Source organism: Microtus pennsylvanicus, chromosome 1 (assembly GCF_037038515.1).
Source record: "Microtus pennsylvanicus isolate mMicPen1 chromosome 1, mMicPen1.hap1, whole genome shotgun sequence".
Taxonomy (NCBI): Eukaryota; Metazoa; Chordata; class Mammalia; order Rodentia; family Cricetidae; genus Microtus; species Microtus pennsylvanicus.
In genome coordinates, this window is record NC_134579.1 from 179869552 (window position 1) to 179897507 (window position 27956).

General features: G+C 37.3%; 1 protein-coding gene across 4 annotated transcripts; it reads left to right on the forward strand.

Annotated features, from left to right (window-relative positions):
• Positions 1–3264: 3264 nt before the first annotated feature.
• Positions 3265–27647, forward strand: Hsf2 (heat shock transcription factor 2). Of its 4 annotated transcripts, none has more exons than XM_075946051.1 (13): positions 3265–3490; positions 8963–9071; positions 9215–9342; positions 10815–10939; positions 12794–12869; positions 14707–14768; positions 15810–15897; positions 17824–17969; positions 18404–18643; positions 19273–19378; positions 23691–23744; positions 26177–26261; positions 26712–27647. In XM_075946051.1, exons 1-13 carry the CDS (start codon positions 3398–3400, stop codon positions 27005–27007), a joined length of 1608 nt encoding a protein of 535 aa, XP_075802166.1. In that variant the 5' UTR covers positions 3265–3397; the 3' UTR covers positions 27008–27647. The 4 variants fall into 4 exon arrangements, with proteins under 4 accessions (XP_075802166.1, XP_075802139.1, XP_075802157.1 ...); XM_075946034.1 differs by lacking the exon at positions 3265–3490 and adding an exon at positions 4335–4432 and having other exon boundaries at positions 26712–27145; XM_075946024.1 differs by lacking the exon at positions 23691–23744 and having other exon boundaries at positions 3266–3490.
• Positions 27648–27956: the final 309 nt, after the last annotated feature.

Consider the following 27956-nt stretch of genomic DNA (forward strand, 5'->3'; position numbering starts at 1 on the left):
TGGCTCACACTTCAGTCCCTGTCCCCAGGTTCTTGCTTTGAGTACGTGCCCTGACTTCCATTCATGATGAACTACAACTAAAAGTTGAAAGAAACCCTTTCCTTTGGAAGTTGCTTTCGGTCAAAGTGTTTGACCACAGCAATAGAAAGCAGCCCAGGACCAAAACTGGTCCAGAGAGTGGGAGGATGATATGACCAACCTGACTGTGTTATCTAGTGGAGGATCGTCGAAGGAGTTTGAAATATTGGGCTAGAAAACAAACAAACAAAAACCAGAAAACAAAGAACAGTGAGTGTTGAGGGATTAATGAGATGTTGGAACTTGGAAGATAATTGAGAACAGTGACTTATCTTGGAGAAAATGGAGGCCTGGCTTGTGACGCTTCAGAGGGAAATCTGAGAGGGCCTCAAAGGCTCTATGGGAGCCACTCATGGTGATGTTTTGAATGAAGAATCTGGTGTATCTATCTGGTCTGCTGGAGTTAAAGAATTAGCTGTGCTTCAAAAGACACCAAGACCACTGCAAGGAAACTTTTCCTGGAACAAATGACTCTGGGTAGGTGGAGTTAAGCCAGCTATGATTTAGAAGACACCAACATCATTGAAGCAGAGTTCTCTGAGAGGATTTCCTCATGGTCAGCACACAGAAGCTGTGGTTTGAAGAGGGCCAAGGCTGAGACCCATGATGCGAAATGAATTTGGTATTGTGTCTTCCAGATGACACCGGTTTTGAATGCATGACGTGATCATGGAGAATGGTTGAGGTTTGGCAGCAGGAGTGGCCACTAGTAAAGGTGCAGACTCCATATCCGTGACAAGCCCAGTATTTCTGGAATCAGGAAGAGGAGCTGAGGCTTGGCACCACGTGGCAGGGTCAGGGTCCTGAAGACAGTTCTGGTGAGAAACGGGTTAAGGTGCAGCGGTTGCAGTGTAGACCCCAGCATCTTGGAGATGGCAGAACCATGGATGACTGCTAGGAACAGAGGTAGGTGTAGGATGGTGGTGGCCTAAGCCTGTAGGAGAAGCGGCTTGTCTCTGACAGGCAGATCTCGAGAGGTGGAGCTGCCCAAGCTCTTTCCAGCCCCGAACGTCATCAGTAAACATCAGGTGCAAAACATGGAGCTACAGGATTTGATTTACACTGGTGGAGCTGGATTTTGCTTTGTTTTGATTTGATTGTGACGGGTCCTTAATTCTTCCCATGTGAAATAAGAAGTTATTAAACTTCTTTGTGATTGACAGGTGCCCACAGTTAATAGAGCAGATATATTTTTAAAAATTTGAACCTTTAAAATATCTGAATTTTTAAATACTGTGGGGCTTTTACAAGTTGGAATGCTTTATATTATCATGCTGATATTGATAAAGTAGAGCTATTAATTAGTGTGTATTGATGTGCCAAACAGACAAGGGGTTCAATTATGCTAGCTAGTTTTTTTTCAACTTGATATAAGTTAGAATTATCAGGGAAGAGGAGACTCAGTTGAGATAACCATCAGATCGCCTATAGGCAAGTCTGTAGGGTATTTCTTGATTAATGATTGACAGGGGAGGGACCAGCTCACTGGGTACAGGGCCATCTCTGGACAGGTGGCCTGGGTTCTATAAGAAAGCAGGTTGAGCAAGCTTCAGGGAGCAACTTATTTGATCTTTATCTTGTGAAGTAACTATAGCAGGATTGTCACTGGCTTTTTGTCTTTGATGCTCTGGGACTGGAAAACTACTCCCAAACTGAGGGAAGCCACATTGTCACACTGGAATGCAGTTGGAAACTGACAAGTCACCCATGTTGGGAATCTGGCTACAGGGTTGGTTCTGGTTTGCTTTGAATAGCTGGCTGAATAAAACTTGTAGCAACCTGAATCCGACCTTTTGAAGCATCTTTTGGGTTACTGTGAAGATTAAAGAAGATAATACATGTAAAACCCTTGTCAAATAAGACCTTGTCAAATATTAATCTTTTTATTATAATTACTGTCATCATATGTTCAATATTTTTGTAGCAAACAGTGCTACGTTCAGTATATGGTTACTGAAAATGCTGTATGTAAAAGCATATATGTATATAATGTTTGCTTATGTTTTTTGAGAGAAAGGATCTTGTCATGTAGCCCAGGGTGACCTGGAGCTCATATTTAATCCAAGCTGGCTTTTCCTGTCCAGTTCTGCCTCAGCCTCCACAATCCTGGACTTACAGGTGTCAACCACCATGCATAGCTATTGTTTTTAATGTACAGTTGTACACATACCCAGGAAGGAAACCAACTTAGCACTGAATTGTGTGGAGTGTTAATTATTATCTGTTTGCAAATCATTCTTTCATGTGTGTGGGTTTTTTTTTTGTTTTTTGTTTTTGTTAAAAAAAAGACCTTCAAAAAATTCTTTATTTTCAGAGGTCCACATTATTACAGCTACTCCTAATAGATAAAACATCTTATTCTCGGAGAAGAAAAGGGGGGAAATTGTGCTTTTAAGGACTTTTTCCGTATCACACATTGCCAGAAGAAACCTCTGTAAGGTACATACTGAACATGAACAGTTTGGGCCCAAATACTATAAACCAGACAAATTGCTTTTAAACTGGGTTTATGGCTGACACCTGATGTCTGCTCAATTGAAAACATGCAACAGTTGCTGATTTAGAATAGAAAATACGATACTCAGCAAGTACTCAGTCAACAACGAACTATTACTTAAGCTTCAGGCTTTGATTAAAAAGTGTCTCATATAAGCCATTTTCTCCCAATAAAAAAAATGTAAAACAAGGCTCATTATCTTTAAGATAGTTTCAACCAGGGGCCTAGCACTAGCACATCTTGCTCTGCCCCATGGGATTTATTCCTTCCTTTAGACTGGAGCAAATGACTCTTTGCCGGCCAAACTCCTGACTCAACGGCCCCTGGGCGTTTCTGCCCTCGGCCAGCCACAGCCCGTGCACCCGGACGCTGGCCACGTGAATACACCAACCCAGGGTTCCCTGGTCCCCACCTCGTTCCCTCACCAAGGAGCCTGCCTAATAGGTAAAAGAGAAGGCGGAACCCCTCCTGCGCCCACCCCTCCTCGCGGCAGCAGGCAATCGCTTTGCCCCGTGCTGCACCCGAGGCTTTGGATTGGACTCGCCGAGGCCCGGCGCGGGAGCCGAGCGCATGGGTGGAGCCGCGAACCCCTGTCCGTCACGTGCGGCCGCGGGGTCTCCCCCGCCTCACTGCACGCCCCGCGGCGCCGAGGGGGGCGGGGCTCGCCAGCCGCCGCGCCTGCGCGGTGCGCTTTCTCGGGGAGCAGCTGCTGCCGTCGCCGCCGCTGCCGCCGCCGCCGCCGCTACCACCGCCACCGAAGCCGCAGCTGAAGCGACCTCCGCGTTCGGGAGTAGAATTCGGAATCCCTGCGCCTGGCTAACAATGAAGCAGAGTTCCAACGTGCCGGCTTTTCTCAGCAAGCTGTGGACGCTGGTGGAGGAAACCCACACCAATGAGTTCATCACCTGGAGCCAGGTACAGTCGGGGATTCGGTGGCCCCGGGTGTCCCTGACGAACCGGCTGGGCTGGGCTCGGTGGCTCCCGCGGCCTGCGGCCTCCTCCTCCTCACGCGGACCCCCGGCTTTGTGTGAGCCGCGAGCCGGGCCCGGCCGGCCGGCTGCGCTCGCACGGGCCGCGGTGGGGGAGGGGCGCCCTGGTAACGGTCCCGCCGGCCGGCCCGGGCGCTCGGAACCGGCCCCGCAACCGCGCGTTCTGCACACTCATCCCTCGTCGTCTGCTCGCTGCGGGCGCGGAGGTCGCTCGCGGAGCCGCGGGCGGGCGGGCGGGCGGGCGGGTGGGTGGGTGGGTGAGCGCGCGCGGGTCTTATCTAAGGAAATCACCTCCGCAGCGGGGATTGTTCGCCCTCGCGTCGGGGGATCTTTTATGATGGTCAGGGTAAAGGGAAAATGTACAGACTCAGACTAAAACTGCGTAGCGGTTGACCAATTATTGTTTGGAGACTGGACCATTTGTTTAATCGGCTTTTTTTTTTAAATGGTTATTTTAGTGAAAAGTGGCAGTAGGACCATGCTTGGTAACTTAGTGGGGAGTTAAAAACGAGTCGTTCCATTTCACTGAGTGGTTGTTGGCGGAGTGGTATGTGGCTGCCTTGATCTGTTTCATCCAGATTCTACTTATAAATAAAGATGACCTTAATCAAGCCCGGTACCTCGCCTGGTCTAAGTTATGCGTAAGATGGATGCGTTGCCTAGGTGACCCAAGGAACCCTCCCCCCCATCCCCCCCCACCCCCGTTCCACACAAAGGTTCTTTGCCCAGTGATTGCTTGCATCACTGGTGCCTTTGCTTTAGTGGGCGCAGTTCTTAGATGATCAGAATGGCTTTTTGAAGGGGATTGGCGGCTCTTACTGTAGATGATCACCTAGCCGTGGGTATTCTCATGTTTACAGTTTTTGAGGTGAGTTAGTGAAAACTAACCGCTTAATACCCAGCGCTTGCTAAGTGTAAGATAAATGATATCTCTTTGTTTCTGTGTTCCTTTTTGCTATTAAGCTACTTTTCAGTTTTCCATGCCTTTAATAGCGAACAGTAGAATACCTGATAGCTTGACAACTATGTCACTCAATTTTGCCTACTATTAGTGTCATTTTGGTCTTCTAAACTAACTTCTAGAATTTCCTTTTCTAGTGTAAGTATTGTCACCTAGGTGTCCTACCCCTGCAGGTTGTGTATATTAAGTATTTGGTGAATTTGGTACATCGGTGCAAAGATGTGAAAATAAGGAAAGCAACTACCAGCAGGTACTTAAAATAAACAGATGTCTCATGCTATTCGTCAGTCGGGAGGATTAAAGGTTGACAAGACTGGATCAGTACAGACTGTTACTCAGCTGTACTTTATCGTTAGAAATTGGGCTGCAACACTTTCCCCAACCAAGCTAAGTTTATTGAATCCTTAGGCTTGTGAAAGGCTGTCTAATAAATTCAAATTAGACAAAACATTTTAATAACTTTCTTTCGAATGGTTTAAAATGTGGAGAATTTAAACCAGTGCTTAACTTGAAGTCTTACTACTTCTAAATGAAGTATTTTTATTCATCTCATTATTAAGTCTCCGTTTGTATTTTAACTGCTCATTTCTAATACACCCATAGGACAGTCAAAATGTAAACTCAGTAGGGTATTTGTTCTAGAGGTACAATTAGTTCATAATCTTTGAATCAATGAAACTGCTACAAAATGTAATGGGTTTGATTGGAATGGTATCACTGGTGTCCTGGGATAACGATGAGTGTGGCCTATCTGGTCATATTGTAATATTAAAGGTTGGACAGCCCTGATGGAATACTATTTGAAAAGTGTCTTAGGGATCATCTAGATGAACCTAGTCCTTTTATAGGTATTTCCAGGCTTACTGGGGACTATAATGCTTGTGTGTATGCAGGGTAGAGAAGACTCCTAACAAGATTCTGAGTTCCAAATTCTCCCATTATCTGCGGTGTACTTTTTATACAGCCTGGCACTTTCTTTAGTTTTATATCAAAGTGTTGCCCTGTACAATTAGTAGGAAGTTCTAGGTAATGTTATCTGGAGCTAATCCTAGTTTCTTAGGACAGATTTCTTTCAGTTTTGCTGTCACGGATTTTTTTCCAGAAAGCAGTGCCAATAGTGAAAGGTAACATTTTAAGCTAATGTTAGATGGACAGCTGAAATACGTTATTCTCTCTTTTTTTAATGGTTTTATTTCTAAGTGCACAAACACAAAATAAAAATAAATATTTTTATTTTAAGCGTGCGCGCGCCACACGCGCACACACACATAGAGTGCAGGTACCTGTAGAGGGCAGGGGAGAGAGTCAGATTTGCTGGGTTTATGGGCTATCATGAGCCTACCCACATGAGTGGTAGGAACCAAACTGGGTTCTCTGAGAGCAGTATGAGCTCTTGACTGTTGAGGCTTCTCTCCAGCCCCACTGTGACCTAACCAGCATTCCCTCTCGATAGCTGTGCATGAGGTGTTTGGTTACTTCATCTCTTTGTCAAAGAGAATATTACCATTCCTGGAGATTTCCAGGGTGGTAGGTAGGAAATATTTTCTTAAAAAAACTTTGCATTAATTTATATTTCTGTTAGTAATTAGTGAGTTCTAAAGTTTTCTTCTATTTATTAGACTCTTGGGTTCCTTTTCTGTGAAAATTTTGTATTGTCGATTTTTATTAATATTTTATTGTTTAAAGGAGTTCCTTATAACAAGTATATAGTTACCTTTTTCTTGTAATTGCATATTTTCGTCTTTAAAAATCTTTTGAAAATTAAGATAGTTTAAAGTTGAGACACTTAATGTATTGGATTAAAGGAGTATTAACTTTACAATGCTATATTTGTTTTCCTTAGATTCTTTCATTTTAATATTTAAAGGTCCCATGTGTTTAGATTATTTATTATTGGGATATTTTACTCTATTGTGGTTCCAAATTGCCTTCTTTTACATATTTTATGAAGAGAAATGTACTTTTTCTTTCCCATGTCTTAAGTTTATGTGGAATAAACTTTTGGGGGTAATTTGAAGGATAAATCTCACTTTTTTTCATTCATTAGTTATCCAGCATCTTTATTAAATAATCATTTTCTGGCTGGTTTATCCATCACCTTTGTGTATGTGTGTGTGTGTGTGTTTTGTAAAATAACATGAAAACAAACATTTTAGCTCTATATTAGTAAATGCATTTTTTTGTTAAAATAAGGTGAAATCAAACATTTTAGCCATGTATCAAATAAATGTGTACTTCAATTATATTACAATTACATTATCATTGCCCAGCTGTATAATAACTTTGATCTTTCCAAACTGAAATTATGGCTTACTTTCTATTGCTGTGATAAGACACCATGATCAAAACAACTTACAGAAGAGTCTATTTGAGGCTTACAGTTCATAAGGTGAGTCCATGACCATAAGGGTGGGGAGCATAGCAGTCACACCAGCATGGAATTGGAGCAGTAGCTAGGAGTTTACATCTGATTCACAAGTAAGAGGCAGAGAGAGCTAGCTGGAAATGGTATGGACTTCTGAAGCCTCAGAAAGCCCACCTCCCAGTGACACACCTCCTCCAGCAAGGCCACACCTCCTGGTCCTTCCCAAACAGTTCTACCAACTGGGGGCCAACCATTCAAATACTTGAACCTATGTAACACATGTCAAATTCTACTTGAAAATCTGAGTAATATTTCTCAGTATTTCTGTACCACATTTTGTTCATCCATTGATTAGATGATGGACACTTAAGTTGCTTTCACTTTTTGAGTTTTATGACATATTACAGGGATCATGAGGTGCCAGTATCTCTTCAGGTCCTTTGTTAGTTTTGGAGTGTTTATATAAAATAGGAATTACTAGCTCCTTGGGTAAGTCTGTTCTTTCTGTTTTTTGTTTGTTTTGAGTAACTGCTGTCCTGTATTCAACAACAGCTGCAGTATTGTCTGTCCCACCATCAAGTCACGACTCAAATTCCTTCACACCTTCAACACATTATAGTTCTTTGATAAAGCCATTCTAAATTGCTGGGAAGTAGTGTCGTGTTGTTTAACTTTTGTTTTCCTAATGATTTGTGAATGTCAGGCATTGTTCATGCACTTATTGGCAATTTTGAATCTTTGGAAAATGATAATCAGAGTCCTTGCTCATTTTTAATTGGATTTTTGTTGTTTTTTTGATATATGTCTCATACCTCATTTACAAATCCTTAGCCCATCCTATGGGAGGGCTTTTCCTGCTTATCGATGTTCAATATGCAGAAGTTTTTAAACTTGATATGGTCTCATTTTTTTACATTGCCTGTATTTCAATGTTGTATTCAAGACTTAATTTCTAAATCAAACGTCGTGAAATTTTTCTTGTGTGTGTGTGCGCGCGCGCGTGCATACAAGTTTCTCTGTGTATCCCTGGCTGTTCTGGACTTGGCGAGAACTGCCTGCCTCTGCCTGCTGAGTGCTGGGACTGATGATGCACACTATAGCGGCCTGGCAAGATTCAGATCTTTGATGCTAATGTGTATAGTTTTTAGTGGCTATTTTGAGTTAAGTTTTGTACATGATGTCAGGTAAGAGGTCAACTGTATTGTTTTACATATGAGTATCTTGTTTTCTCAATATTAGTCTAGAAGCCAGCCTGGCCTGTGGCAGTGGTGATGTAGCCTGTTGTAGCTCCTCATAGGCTGAGTCAGGAATCACAAAGTTGAGATCTGCCTGGGCTGCAGTTCTAAGCCAACCTGGGCATCTAATAAGACCCTTGCCTCAGAAACTAAGGGCTGGAGAGGTGCCTTGGAAGTTAAGAGCACTTGTTCTTGCAGAGGACAGAGGTTTGTTTCCCAGCTCACATGCTGATGCACATGTAACTCAGTTCCACGGGCTCTGAAGTATTTTCACATCCACAAACACCAGTCATATTTGCGATGTATGTACAGATATTTATTGTATGTGCCTAAGTGTTTTGCCTTTAATTGTACTTGCCTGTATTTTTTTTTTAGAAAGTAAAAGGGGGTGGGTGCTGGAGATAGTGTTCTAAATCCGGACACCAGCACCACACCCTATTCAATGAATTAATCTCGTAACCAGAAATCTTTCGAAGCTCTTTCATAGTTTTTCAGTGTAATACTTACATATGTTATGGATACTGGTAAAATAGTGATTTCTCAATTTGTTTTTGTCAGTTTACTTTAGCTTTAAAATAACTTAGTAGTACTGTCTACATATTAGGCCTTTTGTTTAGTAGACACACTTTTAATGTTTTTTCACAGAGTTTGATGCAGCCTTTGGTTTGATGCTGATACCTAAAATGTTCTTGTAATTACAGGATTCTTTTTGTTACATTATCAAAAATAGATTGTTGGTCTGAACATATCTAGAAAGGTTTATTTAGATTCACATATATAACTTCGTCAGAGGACCTTAGCTGATTGACGTTTGTGGGCTTTTTGTTTGGTTTATAGAATGGGCAAAGTTTTCTGGTCTTGGATGAGCAGAGATTTGCAAAAGAAATTCTTCCCAAGTACTTCAAACATAATAACATGGCCAGCTTTGTGAGACAACTAAATATGTGTGAGTATGACCAGCGGTTTGCCTTTAATGCTACTAACCTCTGTTTAAGCCAGTTTTTCTCACTAAAATAATGAAGTATATTTCTGTATAAGCTTTATTTTTCAGTTGTCTAATTTTAGTATGTAAATTTGAATCTTTGTCAGACGGCTTCCGTAAAGTATTACATATCGATTCTGGAATTATAAAACAGGAAAGAGATGGCCCTGTTGAATTTCAGCATCCTTACTTCAAACAAGGCCAAGACGACTTGCTGGAGAACATTAAAAGGAAGGTAGGTGAGCTGCTGCTGGCATGCATCAATGAGGTTATAGACCTGAGGAACAGACTGGGTATGGCGGTGCACACCTGTAATCCTGGCACTTGGGAGGCAGAGGCAGGAGGATTGCTGTAGATTTGAGTCCAGCTTGGTCTAAATAGTGAGTTCCAGGCCAGCCTGGACTATGGAGTGAGATTCTGTCTCAGTAACCATCACTACTAACAAATATATAGATAATGAAAATGAATGTGAAGAACTACAGAGATACTCCTTATAGAGATGAACTAAACTAATAAATCTCTGATTAATTGTTCATCTGTCCCGACCACTTACTTCAGACTCAGCTGTGCTGAGAGTAGTACAGTCTTCACTTTAGGGAGAGAAGGAAAATACTCACAATATTGTGACAGGGTAGAGTTACCCATTGTCAAGGGAGGGCTTACTCTTGAGTTTGCAGAGAAAAGAAACAGCTATCTTCTGCTAAAATGAGATGTCTTAGTAAATCCATAGGAGGTGTATAAGAAAGAAAGAGTGAGGATATAGATAGTCCAGTGATGGAGCATTTCTAGCACCTTAAAATTCTTCCTTCAGTTCCTGTCACCAAAAAGTGGGAGGTGGTGGTGAAAAGATGGCAGGAGACTACCTATAGCCCAGTGACTAGAAATGTAAGTCTACTTAATCTAACACACACAAGGCCTTGAGCTCAGTCCTGAATACCGCAGAATAAAAACAAAAGGTGAAGAGCCCATGAAAGAAAATCATCTAACATGCAGCTGTATTACTACATAATTTTAATTAATATGGAATATGATGTGATAAAGAGGCTTGGGAATGATAGGAAATTCAATTGACAGAGGGAATAAAAAAGATATTTGTACTGATACTTCATTTGTATTTTAATAAATAAAGCTTGCCTGAAGATCAGAGAATAAAACAGCCCCACTTATCAGTCGTATAGACCAGGTAGTGGTATCACACACTTTTAATCCCAGTTGCCACACTAGTTTGACATAGAAACCGGGTGGTACACGCCTTTAATCCCAGCACTAGAGAGGAATATAAGATGGGAGGAGACAGCTCACAGACACAGTGTCATTCTGAGATTGTTGGAGGCAGGCTTGCCATTTTGGACTGAGGTAGAGCTAAGAGCCAGTGTCTGATTGTTTTGCTTTTCTGGCTTCAGGTTGAACCCCAATTACTGTCTGTGTGTTTTTATCAATTGTGCTACAGATCCCTATATTCCTGCTCATCCCAGTATGGTGACTTACTCCTAAGTAGACTAGGGAAAGGGGAAAAATTAAGTGATTATTCCTTGCTTTCTCTTGTATTAAGCTATGCAGTTTGTTCTTGCTCTAGAATTTATCTAGAAATTATAACCACATCTCACTTCTTTAATAGGATACAGAGACTTCTCATAATAGGAAGTTTTGAATTACAGTCATGGGGGCATAGTATATATTTAATTTTTTAAATTTGTATTTTGGAAGGTTTCATCTTCAAAACCAGAGGAAAATAAAATTCGTCAGGAAGATTTAACAAAAATTATAAGTAGTGCTCAGAAGGTTCAGATAAAGCAAGAAACTATTGAGTCCAGGCTTTCAGAATTAAAAAGGTAAAAATATTTCCAAATATAATCCTACTATTAAGGAAGTTGGGGAGTGTGTGTTGGGGTTTGGAGAGTGTCTAGTGTTTTACTTTAACTCTCGGTGTTTTGTTTTCTGTATCACTTCCCTTTACTTTTAATTTGTAGATGTAGACTTTAATTATGGTTGTCAGAATGTGTAATGTTGCCATGAAGCTTGTCTTGTTTATGAAATGGCAGCTCTTTAAGATAATGTAGTAAATTAATTCTACATAGATTAGTCTTCATATGGTTTCACATGGAAGTGAGGGCACTTTAGAAATCACATATAACTGGTTGATAGTGTAGACAATAGTTTAGCAAAGATTAGTTCTCCTATGGTCTTCATACATAAATGACTTCTTTAAAATGTATATGTCATTGTGGTCTGTCTATTAGGAAAAAGTAGGGCATTGAAATAATACACACACACACACACACACAGTTGTCCTACTTGATCCTGACACAGACCCAGGAGAGGGTTACACACACCTCTTATCTTCAAAAACATAACTTATCTTGTTTCACGACATTATTTAGTAGTATTTTCTCAGCTGACACACTGTTAACTTATAGAGTAGGTATGTTTTGTTCTTACATATACAAGGCATTTTCTTAATAGCAAGAGAGTAGTTATTTCACACGGTCTATCTTACAGTTGGGCTGTTAAGTTATTCCTGATTCAAATGTTTTCATTGTGAGTGACTTTGGACTTGGATTCCTTGTTTGAATAAGCCTTAAACTTTCCAATTTTACTCATTTTATCTAACTAGTTTGCTGTTTGCTCTGCTTGTTTCTGCTAGTAGCATCCTGTAAGCTAATTCAAGATTTGATCATTCAGTCATTCTTTAGCTCTTAGAGATAACCATCTTCTGCCTCAGTAGACAGGTAGCAGCATCTTTAAATTTGATTTTGAAAATATACAGTGATTATTTAGTAAGTATTAAAAACTATTTCCTTTTCTGGTACTTCTATGTGTGAATCTGCCTTTTTTTGTTATAATAGTACAAATAACTTGAAGGAAGATAACTTTTGGGAGATTAATAGAAGTTAAAATTAGCTAATAAGTCAAATTATCCTTATTAGTTTGGCAATTTTAATAATGGCAATTTTGATTTTACAAAGGCAAAGGGAAAAGAATTATAGCTATTGGGTAAGTTATTGGACTTCCTTCTTTAAAAAGACTTAGAGATGTTCTTTGCCTCCTTAGAGGGTTTGATCCAGATCTTCAGATAGCTTTAGGGCCTAACAAACTAAATTTACTTTAATAGTTGCAGTTATCTATATGATACTGGGCAAAGGTCCTTCACTCCATCTATATAACAAGATTGTGATTCTTTTCCTAGCAGTGTTTATGGAAGTTTAGGTGGTTCGTACACATGAGATACTAAGCATCTCCAGAACCCGTCATGTGCTGGTCAGGGTTCTTCCCTTTGTTTCTGGAAACAGTTACCAAATCTGTATATTCTTGCCATCCTGCTTAAACTTAACTTTATTTTTAAGCAAAAAGCACTAAGTCCAGTTATCAAAAGGTGTAAATTACTTACTACTGTATGCATGCAAGTATGGATCTTAAGGCTCTTTACAAGTATTGCTGTGACGAGTAGATAATACAGTTGAGAAGAAGGAAATAGAGCTTAGGAGAAGCTTAGTTATTTAGTATTTGTTCTTTAGACATGTCTCACTGTATAGCTTAAGCTGCTCTTAAACCTGTATTTCTCCTACCTCTGCCTGGCTACTCCACCTCTGAGTTGTTAATGTCTCTGGATTTCTTGATTAAAACATGTGGCTTGATCTTCTGACCAAATCTTTGTTGTTTTGGTTTATAAATGAACTTTAATACAGTGAGAATGAGTCCCTTTGGAAGGAGGTGTCAGAATTAAGAGCAAAGCACGCACAGCAGCAGCAAGTCATTAGGAAGGTAAGAAGCTTCCCGGCCCACACTGTACTCGGTGTTTGCTTGATAGGTAGACAGTTTTACTGTCTGGACTATTTTGTTGGTGTTGCTGTTTTCTCTGATCGGCATAGTTTTAAAGTCATTTGGCCAAATTGGGAATTCAATGATGTTTTTTCCTGTGTGTGCTGTAATTGGACACCTAGTTTAAAAATAGTTTAAAAAATAACAAAATAAATTTAAGATACTGAGCTGAAAATTATTGGAAGAATTAGAATCTGTCCATGGCATTATGTCCTTGTCATTTAATCTCTACATTCCAGCTTCCTTTTGCTATTAAGAAGCGAAACATGAGAGTAATTATGGTATCTATTTTTTGCTTATGAATAAACTGGACTCATAGCAACAGGTTCCTTTGAGGGAAGGGTAAGGGAGAGATAAATCTTGTTCCTGCTTGAAAAGGCACTTGAGCTAAAAATAAGCTTATGAATGACAGTTGGATCTAGTGAACCAGGCTTATTGCAGAGAGTAATAGCAGTTGTCACGCTGGGCCTATGATCAAAATAGTGTGCTGGTTTTGTAAAATAAAATAGCATTAAGGTTAGACGTAATTGAATTCAATTCTGTGTTTCATTCAAGTATGTGTGTTTTTAAAACTTCTGTAGGCAGTTCTAATGCATGGCCCTGTTAAGGATAATTGAGTTAAAATAACAGGTGTTTTTAAGTGCTTAATGAAAAGCTCTGTTCATATTTTTCACAAAACAGCATTTTGCTTAAGTATTAACTAGTTAATCTGTATTGTTTTATTCAAAAGCAAAGATAGTGAAATAATTAACTAACAGAACTTTGGTTTTTACCAATTTTTCTGCTCAACTTTGAATATGCTATATAATAAATAAACTTAGTTGATGATTCTATTTTAATCATGTTAAATTTTATAAGATATAAAACTCTACAGAGTTTAAAACAGTTCTCCAATCACTTGGCTTTTATTCAGACATTGTAGCACTTCTTGTTGCTACTGACTGTCTTCACTTGACATCTTTAGTAGGAAGCTGACGATAAAATTTTAGGTCATCCCCTAAGCCAGAGGGGTTCTCATAAATGATACCTAGAAGGCTAAACTGTTAGCTAATACAGTCATTGCTGGACCCCACCAGAATTTAGATTGGATATTTCTCTAGTGAGGTTGATGACTTAAATATCTAAGAACATACTAGAACAGTGCTGCTGGGCCATATCTTACTTAAAGAAACAAGCTTATAAAATAAGGTTTATTTATAAATTTATCTCTAAACCTAATCAGATGCTTAAAATTTACTGTCTGTTAATTGGGCAAGCATATTTGTATTGCAAAAGTCGTATTTATAAGATTGGCCAGTACACTCTTTCGAACCTGAAAGTTTATGATTTGTTCTGAGTTAGTCATTTTGCCACTAATTAGCTATCGAACACCAGTTTCTGTGTCATTGCATCACACTTTAGTCTTCCTGATAAAAACAGCAAATCTCGAGTGTTAATTTGTGAGAAATTACAATGACTTAGCATTAGTTGGTGTGTGTTTAGAATCACTTATTGTGAACAATGCATGTAGGCAGAAAGTGGGGAATAATGATCTAAAGTATATGTAAAGATTTGATATAGCCGGGTGGTGGTGGCGCACACCTTTAATCCCAGCACTCTGGAGGCAGAGTCGGCAGGCGGATCTCTGTGAGTTCGAGGCCAGCCTGGTCTACAAGATCTAGTTCTGGGAGAGGAACCAAAGCTATATACAGAAACCATATCTAAAAAAAAACAAAAAAAGATTTGATATAATGTGAATAGAATCTTTGATAAAAGAATTTTATTTACATTTTCCTTTTAGATTGTCCAGTTTATTGTTACATTGGTTCAGAATAATCAACTTGTGAGTTTAAAACGTAAAAGGTAAGTTGTTTTGTTTTTTTTTTTGCCTTCCAAACATTTTAGTGTTTAATCATGACTACCTGTGTTTGCTGAGTATACATCTGGTATCAAAGCACAGCTGCTGCTTGTTAAATTATATTAGCGCTTCAAGAGTGATATCACAGTGTTTAGGAAAGTAGACACTTTTGAGATTGTAATTTTCTTCAGATTTTGGGATATTTACATACTAAAAGTTTCTGTCTGAACTCAAAATTTATTTATGTGTTAGGCATACTTCATGTGGTCTGAAAGTAATTACATCTTCAGTAATTTTGTACATGAGGTAGTTTTATGTACTAAAAAAGGGTTGAGGTTTTACGTTGATACCTTTACTTGACCATGGCATGTCACGTAAATAGAAGTGACTTTTGCATTCATGCCATATTAATGCTCACAGGTTTACTGATTTGGGAGATAAATGCAGCTGATTTATTCTCTATGCCCAGCTTCATACTGATGCTTTTTTGAGAAGTAAGGTAGACTAGATGGTCAGTTTGCAGACTCAAGGGTCTTACTGATAATTGAATTTCATTCATATTGACAGTTTAAAGTAGCATTATGTCTCAATGAGGAGAACTCTTTAAATTATGTCATTTGTTGTGAGGAAGGGGAAGAACCAAATATTTTGTTTATTTTAAATATAAGTCGACCCAATCTTTTAAAATCTTAATGATAGGCTGTATTACTTATAAATATGTTAGCTCATAATGCCATTGTTACACATAAACCAGAAGACTAATTGACAAAAGGCATAGATAGAAGGGAAAAAAAGATGACATGGAAGGCCAAGATCTTGTGGCAGTGTATAATTGTCTGTGGCTTTAATTGTAAGATACCACTTTAAAAAACTAAGTGTATGTTGTAAGGAATTGAGTAGTTCTAAAGAATTTCTATTGTATTTTTATTGCAGGTTTTTGTTCATTTAAGTAAGTTTGCTTGAGGTGTTGTGAGCAAATTACTAGAAACCTTAAATTTCTTTTATTTTTTTCTTTTTTGGAATTACATAAATATTCTTATTTACAGGCCTCTTCTTCTAAACACTAATGGAGCTCAGAAGAAGAATCTATTTCAGCACATAGTCAAAGAACCAACTGATAGTCACCATCATAAAGTAAATTTTAATGTATTTTATATTTATTGTCTCAAACTAAATTTTATTATGGCAGTGTTTCATGCAGTCAAAGACGTTTAGTGAATAATAATGTAAGTGCTCATCCCCAGCTCTATTAAAGCATGATGTTTTCATTATTCGCTTTAGAGTAATTTTAAGAGATACATCATTACAAATAGTTGTTATTTCCAAGCTTTAGTATTTGTTATTGCCATGGGTGTTTAATGTGTGTGGACTCAGGAATACTGTTGTCATTTGGCATATATCTAAATTTTATATAAATGATATTATTTATATACTCAGCAATGTGACTTCCTCCGTGGTACAAGGGATTGGTTGAATGCAGGCCTTTTACCTTCTAGGCCTGCAGTGTAGCAGTGAGCTGTAGCTCAGCAGTACAGCCTTTTTGTTACTTTTGAAATTGATAAAACAAATGGCGTTTGTTGTGATCTTGTATAAATTAAACAGTGTGATGATGTCATCACGGTGTGATACAACTGTGTGAAGTCCTGCTGCCTAGTTCCTTTTCATCTTCTATGATAAATATGTATTGATTAGGGTGCTTTTCTCTGGCAACTTCTAATATTTTTATATACTTCTGTTTTTCTATAGACTTCTAATTGCCTATTAGTCTACCATCAAACTAGTCTAAGCCTCTTTTTATGATACTGCTCTCTGATTGATAATCCTGGTTTTTTGGGTTTTTTTTTTTTTTTTGATAGTGCTAGAGATCAAATCTAAGTTCTTACACAGCAAGGAAAATGCTGTGCCATTCTTGTTAGTTTGAATGTCAGGATTTTTAAATACTGTCAGATTTATTACTGAACAGTTGAGGTTTTATTTATCTTTAGCTCTCTGGTACAAAACAGAATTAACTTTTATTACAATGTTCACCCACTTCTTTTTCTAAACCAAGTAGATGTAACTTGATTTTTGGATTGAAGGCTTATAGAAGTAAATGAATGTTTTGGTTTGGTTTTTGTTCATTTTAGTTTAACTGAAATTTACGTATTTTTCAAGTGTTTTATATATTTTAAATGATCTTTTAAACTAGAATTTATATATTTTAAAGCACTTTACATCTCTTACCTTTGTCATCTAATATCAAACTTTCAAAAATTTTTGCATTATAATTTACTTTTAGGGAATTGAACTTTTTAATGTAACTGACCTGAAAGTACCTATACATTTTTCCTTTTGCTTTTTTGGATCCTTGGGGTTGAACCTAGAGTGCCATGCTTGTTAGGCAAGTATTGTGCCACTGAGGTATATCCCCAGCTACCTTTTTTCATTTTGTGATAGGATCCCACCAACTCACTCTGTAATCCAGGCAGGCCTTGAACTCAGAATTTTCCTGTTTCAGCTTCCTCAGTAGTTGCATAATAGCCTGGGCCATCACACTGCCTTTGTAATTGCATCTTCACATTAGAAAGAACAAGTTATTAGTAAAATAGCCAAAGTGGCCTTTAGCTGTGGAATTGTTGAAGCTTTCTATATCTCTTAGTGAAGCTATTTAATAACTAAGAATAAAACCTCTTTAGACCCAGCAGGTTCAGATAGAACAGTTGCTGTCAGTACAGTGGCCACGTGATTATACTTGAAATTTCTGAAGACATAGAACCTGTTCACTATTTATCTATAAAAGTTCTTTAGAATTTGAAGATCTTCATAGAAGCATGGTTTGGGCATGTCATCTTCAGGGTCTCCTATAATAAAGTAACTTGTTGCTAAGTAGAATATGGATATATACTTCATAACTGTAAAAATGATATTATAATAACTCATTAGTATGTGAGTCCCAGAAGGGCAGAGGACAAAGCTGTTTTGTTTACTATGCTCAACATTTAGTAAGTAGGATGGATCCAGTTTATTTGATGATATCTTTTGTAGTAGTCTATATGATCTTGTTTTCTCCTGATTCTTTAGGTTCCACATAGTAGGACTGAAGGTTTAAAGTCAAGAGAGCGGATTTCAGATGATATAATTATTTATGATGTTACTGATGATAATGCGGATGAAGAAAATATTCCAGTTATTCCAGAAACGAATGAGGATGTTGTATCTGATCCCAAGTAAGTGATCATTAGATAATATTTGGAAAAATATCCATCATTATTCTTACCAAATGACTAAATTAAAAATTTTTGAAAAATAATTCTTTTCCCATATTTGGTTTGAAGTACTAATCTTTTTCTCATATTTGGAGTATTGAACCAGAGAAACCCTAAAAGAAAGAAAGAAGGAAGGAAGGAGGGAGGGAGAGAGGAAGGGAGGAAGAAAGAGAAGGAGGGAGGGAGGGAATAGAAAAATAGATCATTTTTATTTTGAGTTAAACCTTTTTCCTTGATTCTTAGCGGTTTTCTGTCTTACGAACTATCATAATTGGTCTAAACTACTCATTCCAGAAAAGAAAACGTTTTAATCAGTATTTTGTGAATTTTATCAGAGAATGAAAATAAATTTGCCTTTTCTAAAATTGTAATTTTTTTCTTATATTAATGATTAGCTGTAGCCAGTATCCTGACATTGTAATTGTTGAAGATGACAATGAAGACGAGTACGCTCCTGTCATTCAGAGTACAGATCAGAATGAGCTAGCCAGAGAGTCATTAAGTTTGGGAAGTGCTGGCAGCAGCCCCCTCATGTCTAGTGCAGTCCAGATAAATGGCTCATCCGGTCTAACCTCAGAGGATCCTGTGACCATGATGGATTCCATTTTGAATGATAACATTAACCTCTTGGGAAAGTGAGTATTCATCTAGACGTTTTTAATTACTTTTTAATAATTTAGTTCAATAATAAACCGGAAGTTGATATTAAATTTCTGTAAATTCAAAAGCAATAATGATAGTGGTACAGTGATCTTCCTTTTACATGCTTGACCCCATCTTTTCTCTTTTTCTATTGATCAAAGTTGAACTCCATAGGCATAGGGATCTAACTGTCCCATGAGTAGTCTTAGAACTTTGTTGAGCAGTTCTTTAGATTTTTAAAAATTCTTGAAAGTATTTGTGCTACTCTACCAATTCTGTATACTAGTGTAATTTCTTTTAAGGGACAGATTGTATTAAAAGTGTAGTCATTTATAGTACAGGAGTAAGTGTGAATATTAGGAGTTTTAGAGTAGAGAGATATATAAAAAAGGGGAAAGCACACCTTTATGTTAGCACATCTTTTCTGAAAATACTAAATTTGTGTAAACGACTTGAGTTTCTCAATTTTCAGCAATTGCAAATCTTAAATGGGATGTTTTCAGAGCTGGTAAGAACTTAAGAGTCACTAGGATGATTCTGTAGGGCTCGATCACCAGCAGTGGTTTGGAATGGAAGAACAAGAATACTTAATAAATATGAAATTGTTATTTTTTTTCTTTAGGGTTGAGCTGTTGGATTACCTTGACAGCATTGATTGTAGTTTAGAGGACTTCCAAGCCATGCTCTCAGGAAGACAATTTAGCATAGACCCAGATCTCCTGGTTGATGTAGGTACTTTGCATAATCTTTACTATACTGGTGGTTTGTGTACTTATATATATTGTTTAAAGTTGATACTTTTTTGTATTCTAAACTTTCTGCGTTTTTCTTATTTAATGATTTTTATTAGGAAGTGTAATAGGCGGACATAGGGCACTGGGGTGTGACCACTGTCTACCTCTGAGAAGCACTTGCCCATTCTTTTCGGTATTACCACTACTAAATGCAAGTTTTATCTAAACTTGTTACTCTATGTATATTTTATTCTAGAATAAACTGTCATTGAATAAAGTATCTTTGAAAATAGTAATAGATACATCTAGTCACAGAGTATCATAGAGACACTTGTTAATACTTGGAATTAACATTTTCTAGTAAATACCTTTCATTATATTTGTTTTATTTTGTATGTCTTGAGTCTGATTCCCTTCTCCAGTCTTTGTCACCATCTGTGTGAACTTAACTCCAATATTGTCTGGACTTATAATCTTTTCTCTGGTTTCAGGCCCTAAACACCTTCTTACCCATTTTGATTTTGTTCTCTTCATTCTTGATACCCTATCCAGAGCTTTCTAGATTCATCTAACTTTGCCCTACTCACGCAAAGCTTGTTCCTTCCTCTCTTTCTAAGATCTGTTTATTCTAAGAAATATTTTGCCTTACAATGAACGTTCTTTCAGATCAAAGGAATCCTTAGTATTACCACTTTAAGAACTTCTTAATGATGCTAAAAGGAATTAGTCCTCTTTTACTTTTTAGTCTGATTTCTGGTTAATTAATCATTTGCATCTCTTATCATAAAATTGGTCTGCCACATAGCTTAAACACCCTTCCCAAATTGCCAGTACCACACAGGACTGTATTTCACTCTTTAAAGATTTCCTTGCCATGCTGATCTTGTTAAGTGAATTAAGCTGCCATGTGCTACCCATTTCAGCCTGACAGCAATAATCTAACAGTCCTTTTTGAGTCCATCAGACCCATTCCCAAGTCTGAATGTGGGTGTTAAAATATAGTCGTTTATGTTATCTACAATTCTGTGGTCTTTGGATCCATTTAATTTTATGTTGAACATTTACAGAATTCGTATTCAAACTTAAATATTCACTGTGCTCCAGGCTTCAAGCTGTGGCTCTTTGCAGTTTTGTATCCTTTGTTAGAGAAAATAACTTAATGCCTCCTTAACCCAATTCAGTTTTCTGTCCTTGGGTGTGTATGTCTGTTTGTCTGTCTTTGTCTCTCTCTTTTTCTGTCCCTCTGGGTTTGTTTTTTTGCTTTAGTTTTCTTTTGCTGGACCGGTGAAAGATGACTTGTTTTGAATTAGAAAAGTCTGAGTCAGTCTCTCTCTCTCTGTCTCTCTCTCTGTCTCTCTCTCTGTCTCTCTCTCTCTCTCTCTCTCTCCTCTCTCTCTCTCTGTCTCTCTCTCTGTCTCTCTCTCTGTCTCTCTCTCTCTGTCTCTCTCTCCTCTCTCTCTCTCTCCTCTCTCTCCTCTCTCTCCTCTCTCTCCTCTCTCTCCTCTCTGTGTGTGACAGGGTTTCTCTGTAACTTTGAAGCCTGTCCTGGAACTAGGTTTTGTAGAGTAGCCTGGCCTTGAACTTAGAGATCCATCTGCCTCTGCCTCCTGAGTACCAAGATTAAAGGCATGTGCCGCCACCACGTGGTTTGAATAGTGCTTCTTAATATTTAACTGGCCTTAGAAAACTTAGCTTTCTTTTTTTAAGACAGGGTTTCATGCATTTTTGTACTTGGTGTGTAGCTGAGGATGATCTTGAACTTCTAATCTGCTTCCCTCCTAAGTGGTAGGGTTACAGGCATGTACCATTAGATCATTACTTTTGCTTTACACTTTGGGGTGATTAAACACAGACTTTGATGCATGCTACTCAGACAATATCAACTGAACTTCATCCCCAGCATGGAAAGGTAGTCTTTACAGTTTCTTCATCTATTAAATAGGGCTAATGCTTAACAGGAAGAGCTATTGGAGGAATTACAAATAACTAACCCTACTATGAATGCTGTATTTTAGTACTATAGAGTAGTCTACAAGAGGATTTGTTTTTGCTTTTGAAACAAGATCTTTTATAACACAGAATACCTTGTATTTAAGCTTCTGCCTCCCATGTGCTAGGATTATAGGGGTCTTCCTTATGAGGGTCTCACATCTTTCTTTTGTCTTCCTAATCAATTCTATTTCCAGAAGAACTTTTCTTTTTTCTGATGTCTTCTACTTTGGAACACTCCGTTTTGTATCCTTTTTTTTCTTTCCTATTTCTTGTCTTTCTGTTCTTCCTCTTTGAAGACATTTTGACATTATCCTGTTCTGAAATGTATGTATCTCTGGTTCTTTGGTTCTTAATACTTTTAAATGCAAACTTGGCTTAAATCCTACTCCCTGACTTTGGGATGCCTTATCTGCTTGTCTTTAGATTATTTAAGTTCAATGCCAAAATTTTCTGTATTCCTGAAAACTATGTCCATTTACAGCATTCTTAATTTTTACAGTAATATTAACTTTCCTGGGATATATATTACCAGAATCACTTTGATTTTCTTTATCTCATCACTAGATACTTTTTTCAAAACAGCATTGACAAACTACCTTAATTTGTATTTTAACTTTTCTCAACCAAGACTTATCTCTCATGAATTAGATTATAGTGTCATAAATTTTAAAATCTACCCCTGGCTGCCTCGTTCTCTGAAATGGATGGTGAAGATAATCAAGATATAAACCAAATGCATTGTAGAGTTCCAGCTTCTCTTTATCAAGTTCAGTTCTTTCTTATATCAGGGTGGAGTCAATAGGAAATCATTGAGCCTTAGAATTCACGAAGTTGTGTCAGTTCCTTATATGTGAATTGGTTGTGTATATTTTGTACCATCTATCTTGTATGAGATACTCCTAAGTCAATGAATAGGGTTTTGAGACAGAAAGGGATAAAACATTGCTGACCTTACTCAGGTACCACCCTGTCTGTAGGTACAAAATTGCATCAGACTTCTCTAGAATAGTCATAGTCACCTGCCGTGAAAGATTTGAGCTCCTTGCCTCTTCAGTAGTCAATGGGTGATATGAAAAGAGAGGGAAATAAAATGGGAAGCGATCCAAGGGTTTTTTTTTTTTTGACAACTGTGGTCTTTAAAGAAAGGAGTCTTTCCCTGAAAGTAACCCTTCACCCACATTCCTGTATTCTTATAAATAACTCCAATACATTCATTGGTTTATAAAAAGAGAATGAAAGAAGGATAACTGTGATAACTATGATTTCTGCATTTCATTATTTGTGAACCACTGGCTTTGGTATTCTTTTAAAATGTGGACCTAACGTCTGTTTCAGTGCTCAGTCTATTCTTAGGGATCTTATTCGTGGTAGAACCTGAACTCATGCACTGAATGGCTTTGCACTGCTTTTTCTAAACTTTTGTCTAGAACTGTTCAAGTCAGAACTTCTGTTATTTGCTTTGCTCTTAAACATTTCTAGAATATGCTGTAACCTCTTGGTGTTACAGTTGTAACTCAGTACTGTCTTCCAGACCGTCCTCTTGGGACATAGCGCCATCTTGTGTATGCCCGCGTCTGTGCTTCCCTTTGCTCTTGTTCTCCATGCTCTCTAGTGTATTTAAGCTCTACTAATTGTGAAACTGGATTGTCTATGAGTAGACTATTTAATGTTAGCATTGTCTTTCAGATTGTAAGCTCCTAGAGAGCAGAAATAATGTTTTTTTGGGGGGGGGTGTCAATGATTCTTATTTTGAAGCTTATGATTTAAAGTTGTATTTATGAGTTGGCTGGGCTATGAGTACAACTCATTGGCATTATTTTGACACTTAACATCTTCCCTTGATACGTGGAAAATAAAATGAAGTAGGTGTTTTGTCAGAGGCTCCACCTGATGTGTTTGTTAGGTTTCACTGTCCCAGTAGGTTCTGATTTTGTCATGTAATTAGCAGGTATTATAGGAATGCCTAGTTTCAAGACATGAGACAGCGTTTGGTGCTACATATGCCCCAGGACGTTTAGGAAGAGAAAAGATATGAAATTAAATAGAGATTAAGGAATAGGAATTGTGGGAAACTATCTCAAATACTTTGCGCCCTGTAGAGACACCCTTACAGCATAAAATTCCAACTAGTGCATGGCCAGCTTGCTCTGCCTTTGCTTTCTGCTTTCTTGCTCTTCCAAACTTGTTTCAATCTGGAAACCTCATAGTGTAGGAGTGACATCCCTTCACTCAACATGGTTGTATAAAAATTTTTAACACACAAATCTTTTAAAATATTTTTTAAACTTACCATCTTTCTCGTTTGGTCTTTCAGCTTTTCACTAGTTCTGTGCAGATGAATCCCACAGATTACATCAATAATACAAAAGTAAGTTTTAATTCATGTTGCTCAGGACCCATAGCTATAAACATCTGAAAAGTCCTAGTACACATGGATAGAAAGCAGTAGCACTCTCAATTACAGAAAACATTTTATATTCTTACCTCATGCGTGATTGAGATAGTAAAGTACTATATGGAAAATTAACACTTGGGTCTGGGGTCATCTTCATTGCCCGACTCTGCTGGTACATGTGGGATTCACTCTCTGTGAAAATTGGCCTCAGTGCTGGGAAATTACCTGGCCTTGGCTTGTTCAGATACTTCTTTGAAACAAAAATAATTAAAATTTAATTTCTGCATTTTATATTCTTTCTTCCCATAAACAATTTCTCAGCTTTTTCAGTTGAAAATAACTGGTTCATTTTTCTTCTTTAGGTCTATTAATTAAAAACTAGCTAAAGCAAAGGCAAATTTTGCTGGCTAGGAGCTTTACCTGTATAAAGTTTTTTTTTTTTAATTAACCAAAGAATTTTTTCAACAAATAGGAGCTCCAGTTGGACTTAGCAAATTCATAGGAGATTCTTAAGGACTTAGCAAATTCATAGGAGATTCTTAAGGACAATCTGTTATGGCAGATGCTTATAAATTTTTATATTGCTTAATTACCTTGACTAATTTACTCCCCATATCTAATATGTATACCTAATTATCTTTATTTTTTTTTTACTGATTACAAAACAAATCAAGTTCAAATTCTGAATTAGTGAAGTCAGTTACATTCTTGTCCTATTAATCTAAAAATGACACATCTCAAATAAATATGAATGATTATAGAGTTGATAAGTTGAAATTTTCTATTGTCATATGTAAGGAGATCACCTGGCCAGTTTTCCTCTATTTTGAAGGTTTGTCTTGTCTGATGCAGAGCCTCTCAGAACTCTGAAATTGTAGAGTAGGACATTCATTGTGCATTGTTTGGGTTATTGATATACGGTGCACTATTTCTGTAAACAGGCAAACCTACTAGGTTTTATGGGTGTTCTATGTCACAACTGTGAATGCTGTACTTGTAGGTTAAACAGGTATGGGTAATGCATATAAGAATGTGTTGCTGTGTTTTGATAGACATTATAAATCAAAGCAGGCAGTAAGCCAAATTTCACTACCATTTACCTAGGCTTAAAGTATGAATATTTTATCAGTATATTGAGTGTTAAGTCACATCGTATTTTAATTTAGTGATATGCTTTGCTGTTTATTGCTAAAACTGAGTCATTGTTCTTCGATAATCCTCTTCATTCTAGAAACAAAAAACTTAGAATTTTCAGAAATAATCAGAAACAGAAAATTGCATATTGCTTTCTGATCTTATGAAAAATATATTTTAAGGCTGATGTTTTATTACAGTCTGATTCCAGAGTTATTGCAAATTTGGTATTTTTATCACTTATCCTTTTGCCCATGACAAGGGTATATGGACCTGTAACATAATATTTTCTTAGTCTGGATACCTTTTACTCCTTAGTGCTGAGTGACCACTACTAAATGAATAAGAACATGGATGGTAAAAAAAATAAATTCATAATCTTGGTTCTCAGATTAGAGTACCAACAGCAGCATCCTTGGTAAATACCTTTTTCAAGGAGAATAAAATGTATTAACATTTGCGTATTATGACTTCTAAATGATGAACTACTTTTACTTAAATATTTGTAATGGTTTAGTTTTCATCTTATGGTCATTATGCTTTACTTCTTCCAGAAGAATGTAGGAATTTTCCATGTTTGTTAACCCATACATAAAGCAGCATGTAGAAATGTACTTAGGATTATCAGAAGTAATTGAGCTTCGTCTGCAACTCAGAGTTTGAGCACTGCTGAAAAGATGGTTGACATCTTAGCAACATTGTAGATGTAAGTCCTCTTAGAATCAGAACGGAAGAAGACAGTGCCTGAAGAATCAACGGAAATGAAATTAAAGAACCTAAGGACAAGAAGAAGCCATCACAGTTGAGGCTTCCAAGAGCAGGGATGTTTACATAGAAGTCACTGTGTCACCCTTTGCAACTGTTGAGTGCATTTTTCTCTGCTAGCTCCTCTGGTCACATGAAGAATATTATGCGATGCATTTCTAATCAAAACTGTTTAAAATGTATATTTAATTTTATCCTCATTAGCAAGTGATACCACCTGTATTTGATTTATTCCTGTCTTTAGTCTTTGACAATTCTGTCTATCCTGTACTGAAATGCTTTTTTTCTCTTTTATTTTGTGTACTTTATTCTAACCCTAAGGACAAGTTTCTTAGCCAGTCTGGTTAATTCCAGTGAGATTTTCCTCTTTAGTTCATCCTTTCTGGTGCTCCCCCTTTCAGTATATTTTAGATGTGTTGATATTATTTTATCAGTTTTTAAATTTTTGTACCCTTAAAGATGTAAAACAAGTTTTTATATTATAATTTATTATTATTATTTTTTAGTCTGAGAATAAGGTATTAGAAACTACCAAGAGTACTGTCATTCAACAAGTTTCAGAAGACGGAAGAAAATCCAAGTCCAAACCAGGTAGGTATGCAAGTAGTCTGAATTCCTGTAGGACATTTTTTGTTATTTTGCTTGGTTTGTTTGAGTTTCAATACAGAATTTAATGCAAACCATAGAAATATTGTCATACCTAACAACTGAATGGGCTAGGCTCTTGCATGTGCAAAGTGCTGGGTTCAGTCCTACAATTCTGTAGTTCAGCACTACAGAAAACAAACTCCATACAAAAAGATGGACTGCTGCCTTGACTTCGTGGTGGTGTTTTAAGTTTCTAGTATCAAAGCAAAATGTAAATGCTGAGGTAATGGTTTCTGTACTTTGAATTTTTTGCCTTTTTTAACATTAAAAGACAAATGTTATAGCTAAATTGAAATTAGGTTAACTTTCCTGGCTTAAATGTTTTAAAAATTAGTGATATAAAGTATACAATTTCTTATTTGGGTATATAAAATATTTTTCTGATCTTTATAGATAAACAACTTATCCAGTATACTGCCTTTCCACTTCTCGCACTCCTCGATGGGAACTCTGCTTCGGCTATTGAACAGGGGACTACAACAGTGACCTCAGAAGTTATACCCTCTGTAGATAAACCCATAGAAGTTGATGAGCTTCTGGACAGCAACCCGGACCAAGAGCCAACCCAGAGTAAGCTTGTTCGCCTGGAACCGTTGACTGAAGCCGAAGCTAGTGAAGCCACTCTGTTTTATTTATGTGAACTTGCTCCTGCACCTCTGGATAGTGATATGCCACTTTTAGATAGTTAAACCCCCAGTGGACACTCTATGTATATATTCATCAAAATGATGAAGTATTTATTTTAAAGTATCATTTGGTACTTTGTTTTGTAAATTACTTTTTGTTTAATCAGATACTGTGGAATAAAAGCACCTTTTGCTTTTCTCGCTAACACACTCTTGCAAAGCTTTCAGATGCTACTTGGCTGCTTAGGTGTATAAATTTTACTGCACATTATTGGAATATATTAAGTTGAATTCAAATGGCCATTTTTCTCCAATTGTAGTAATTTGGATTTTTATATGCAAATATGACCATTTAATCCCAGTTAAACTTGTTTATTTTCAATTCAGTTAAAGTGTTTAGAAATAAAGGTAGGAAACTCTGGTCTAGTTACTTTTGTTAAGTATTTTTAACTAGGCTTATTTTTAAAACTGGGAACATAAAGTGCCTGTATCTTGTAATGTTTCATGTCTTTTGATTCAGAGAAATGCCTCAACAAAAAAGGCCAAGTATACACGAGTAATCACTTAGAAGTGATTCCAGCTCCACAAACAGAACGTGGAGACAGGTTGCATTAACCCTGTCCACTTAGACTAGTTTAAGTATGTTTTCTGGTTGGTTCTTTTAAACCATGGTATTTAGTAAAATAAATATGACTAATGTTGAGTACTAGTATTTGTTGTGTCGTCTTTGGAGGTGATGTCTACATGATTTTTCCTTCTCATGGGAAGGAGGTGGCTTTAAACTATGTGTTGTCCATCTTTATCTCAGTGTGACTCAAATCAATATCTTTGTGCTTTATCTGAAAACATAGATTGTCTGTTGCAGTAATGAGGGAATATGATGCTTTTAATCTCATGTATTTTAGTGTTCTTTGTTTTAAAAGTATACTGGCTTGCTTTTTATGTTTCTAATAAAGAACAGAGAGAAAAAAATCCTCTCGTTGCAAATCAGATGGGAACATTATCAGTGGAT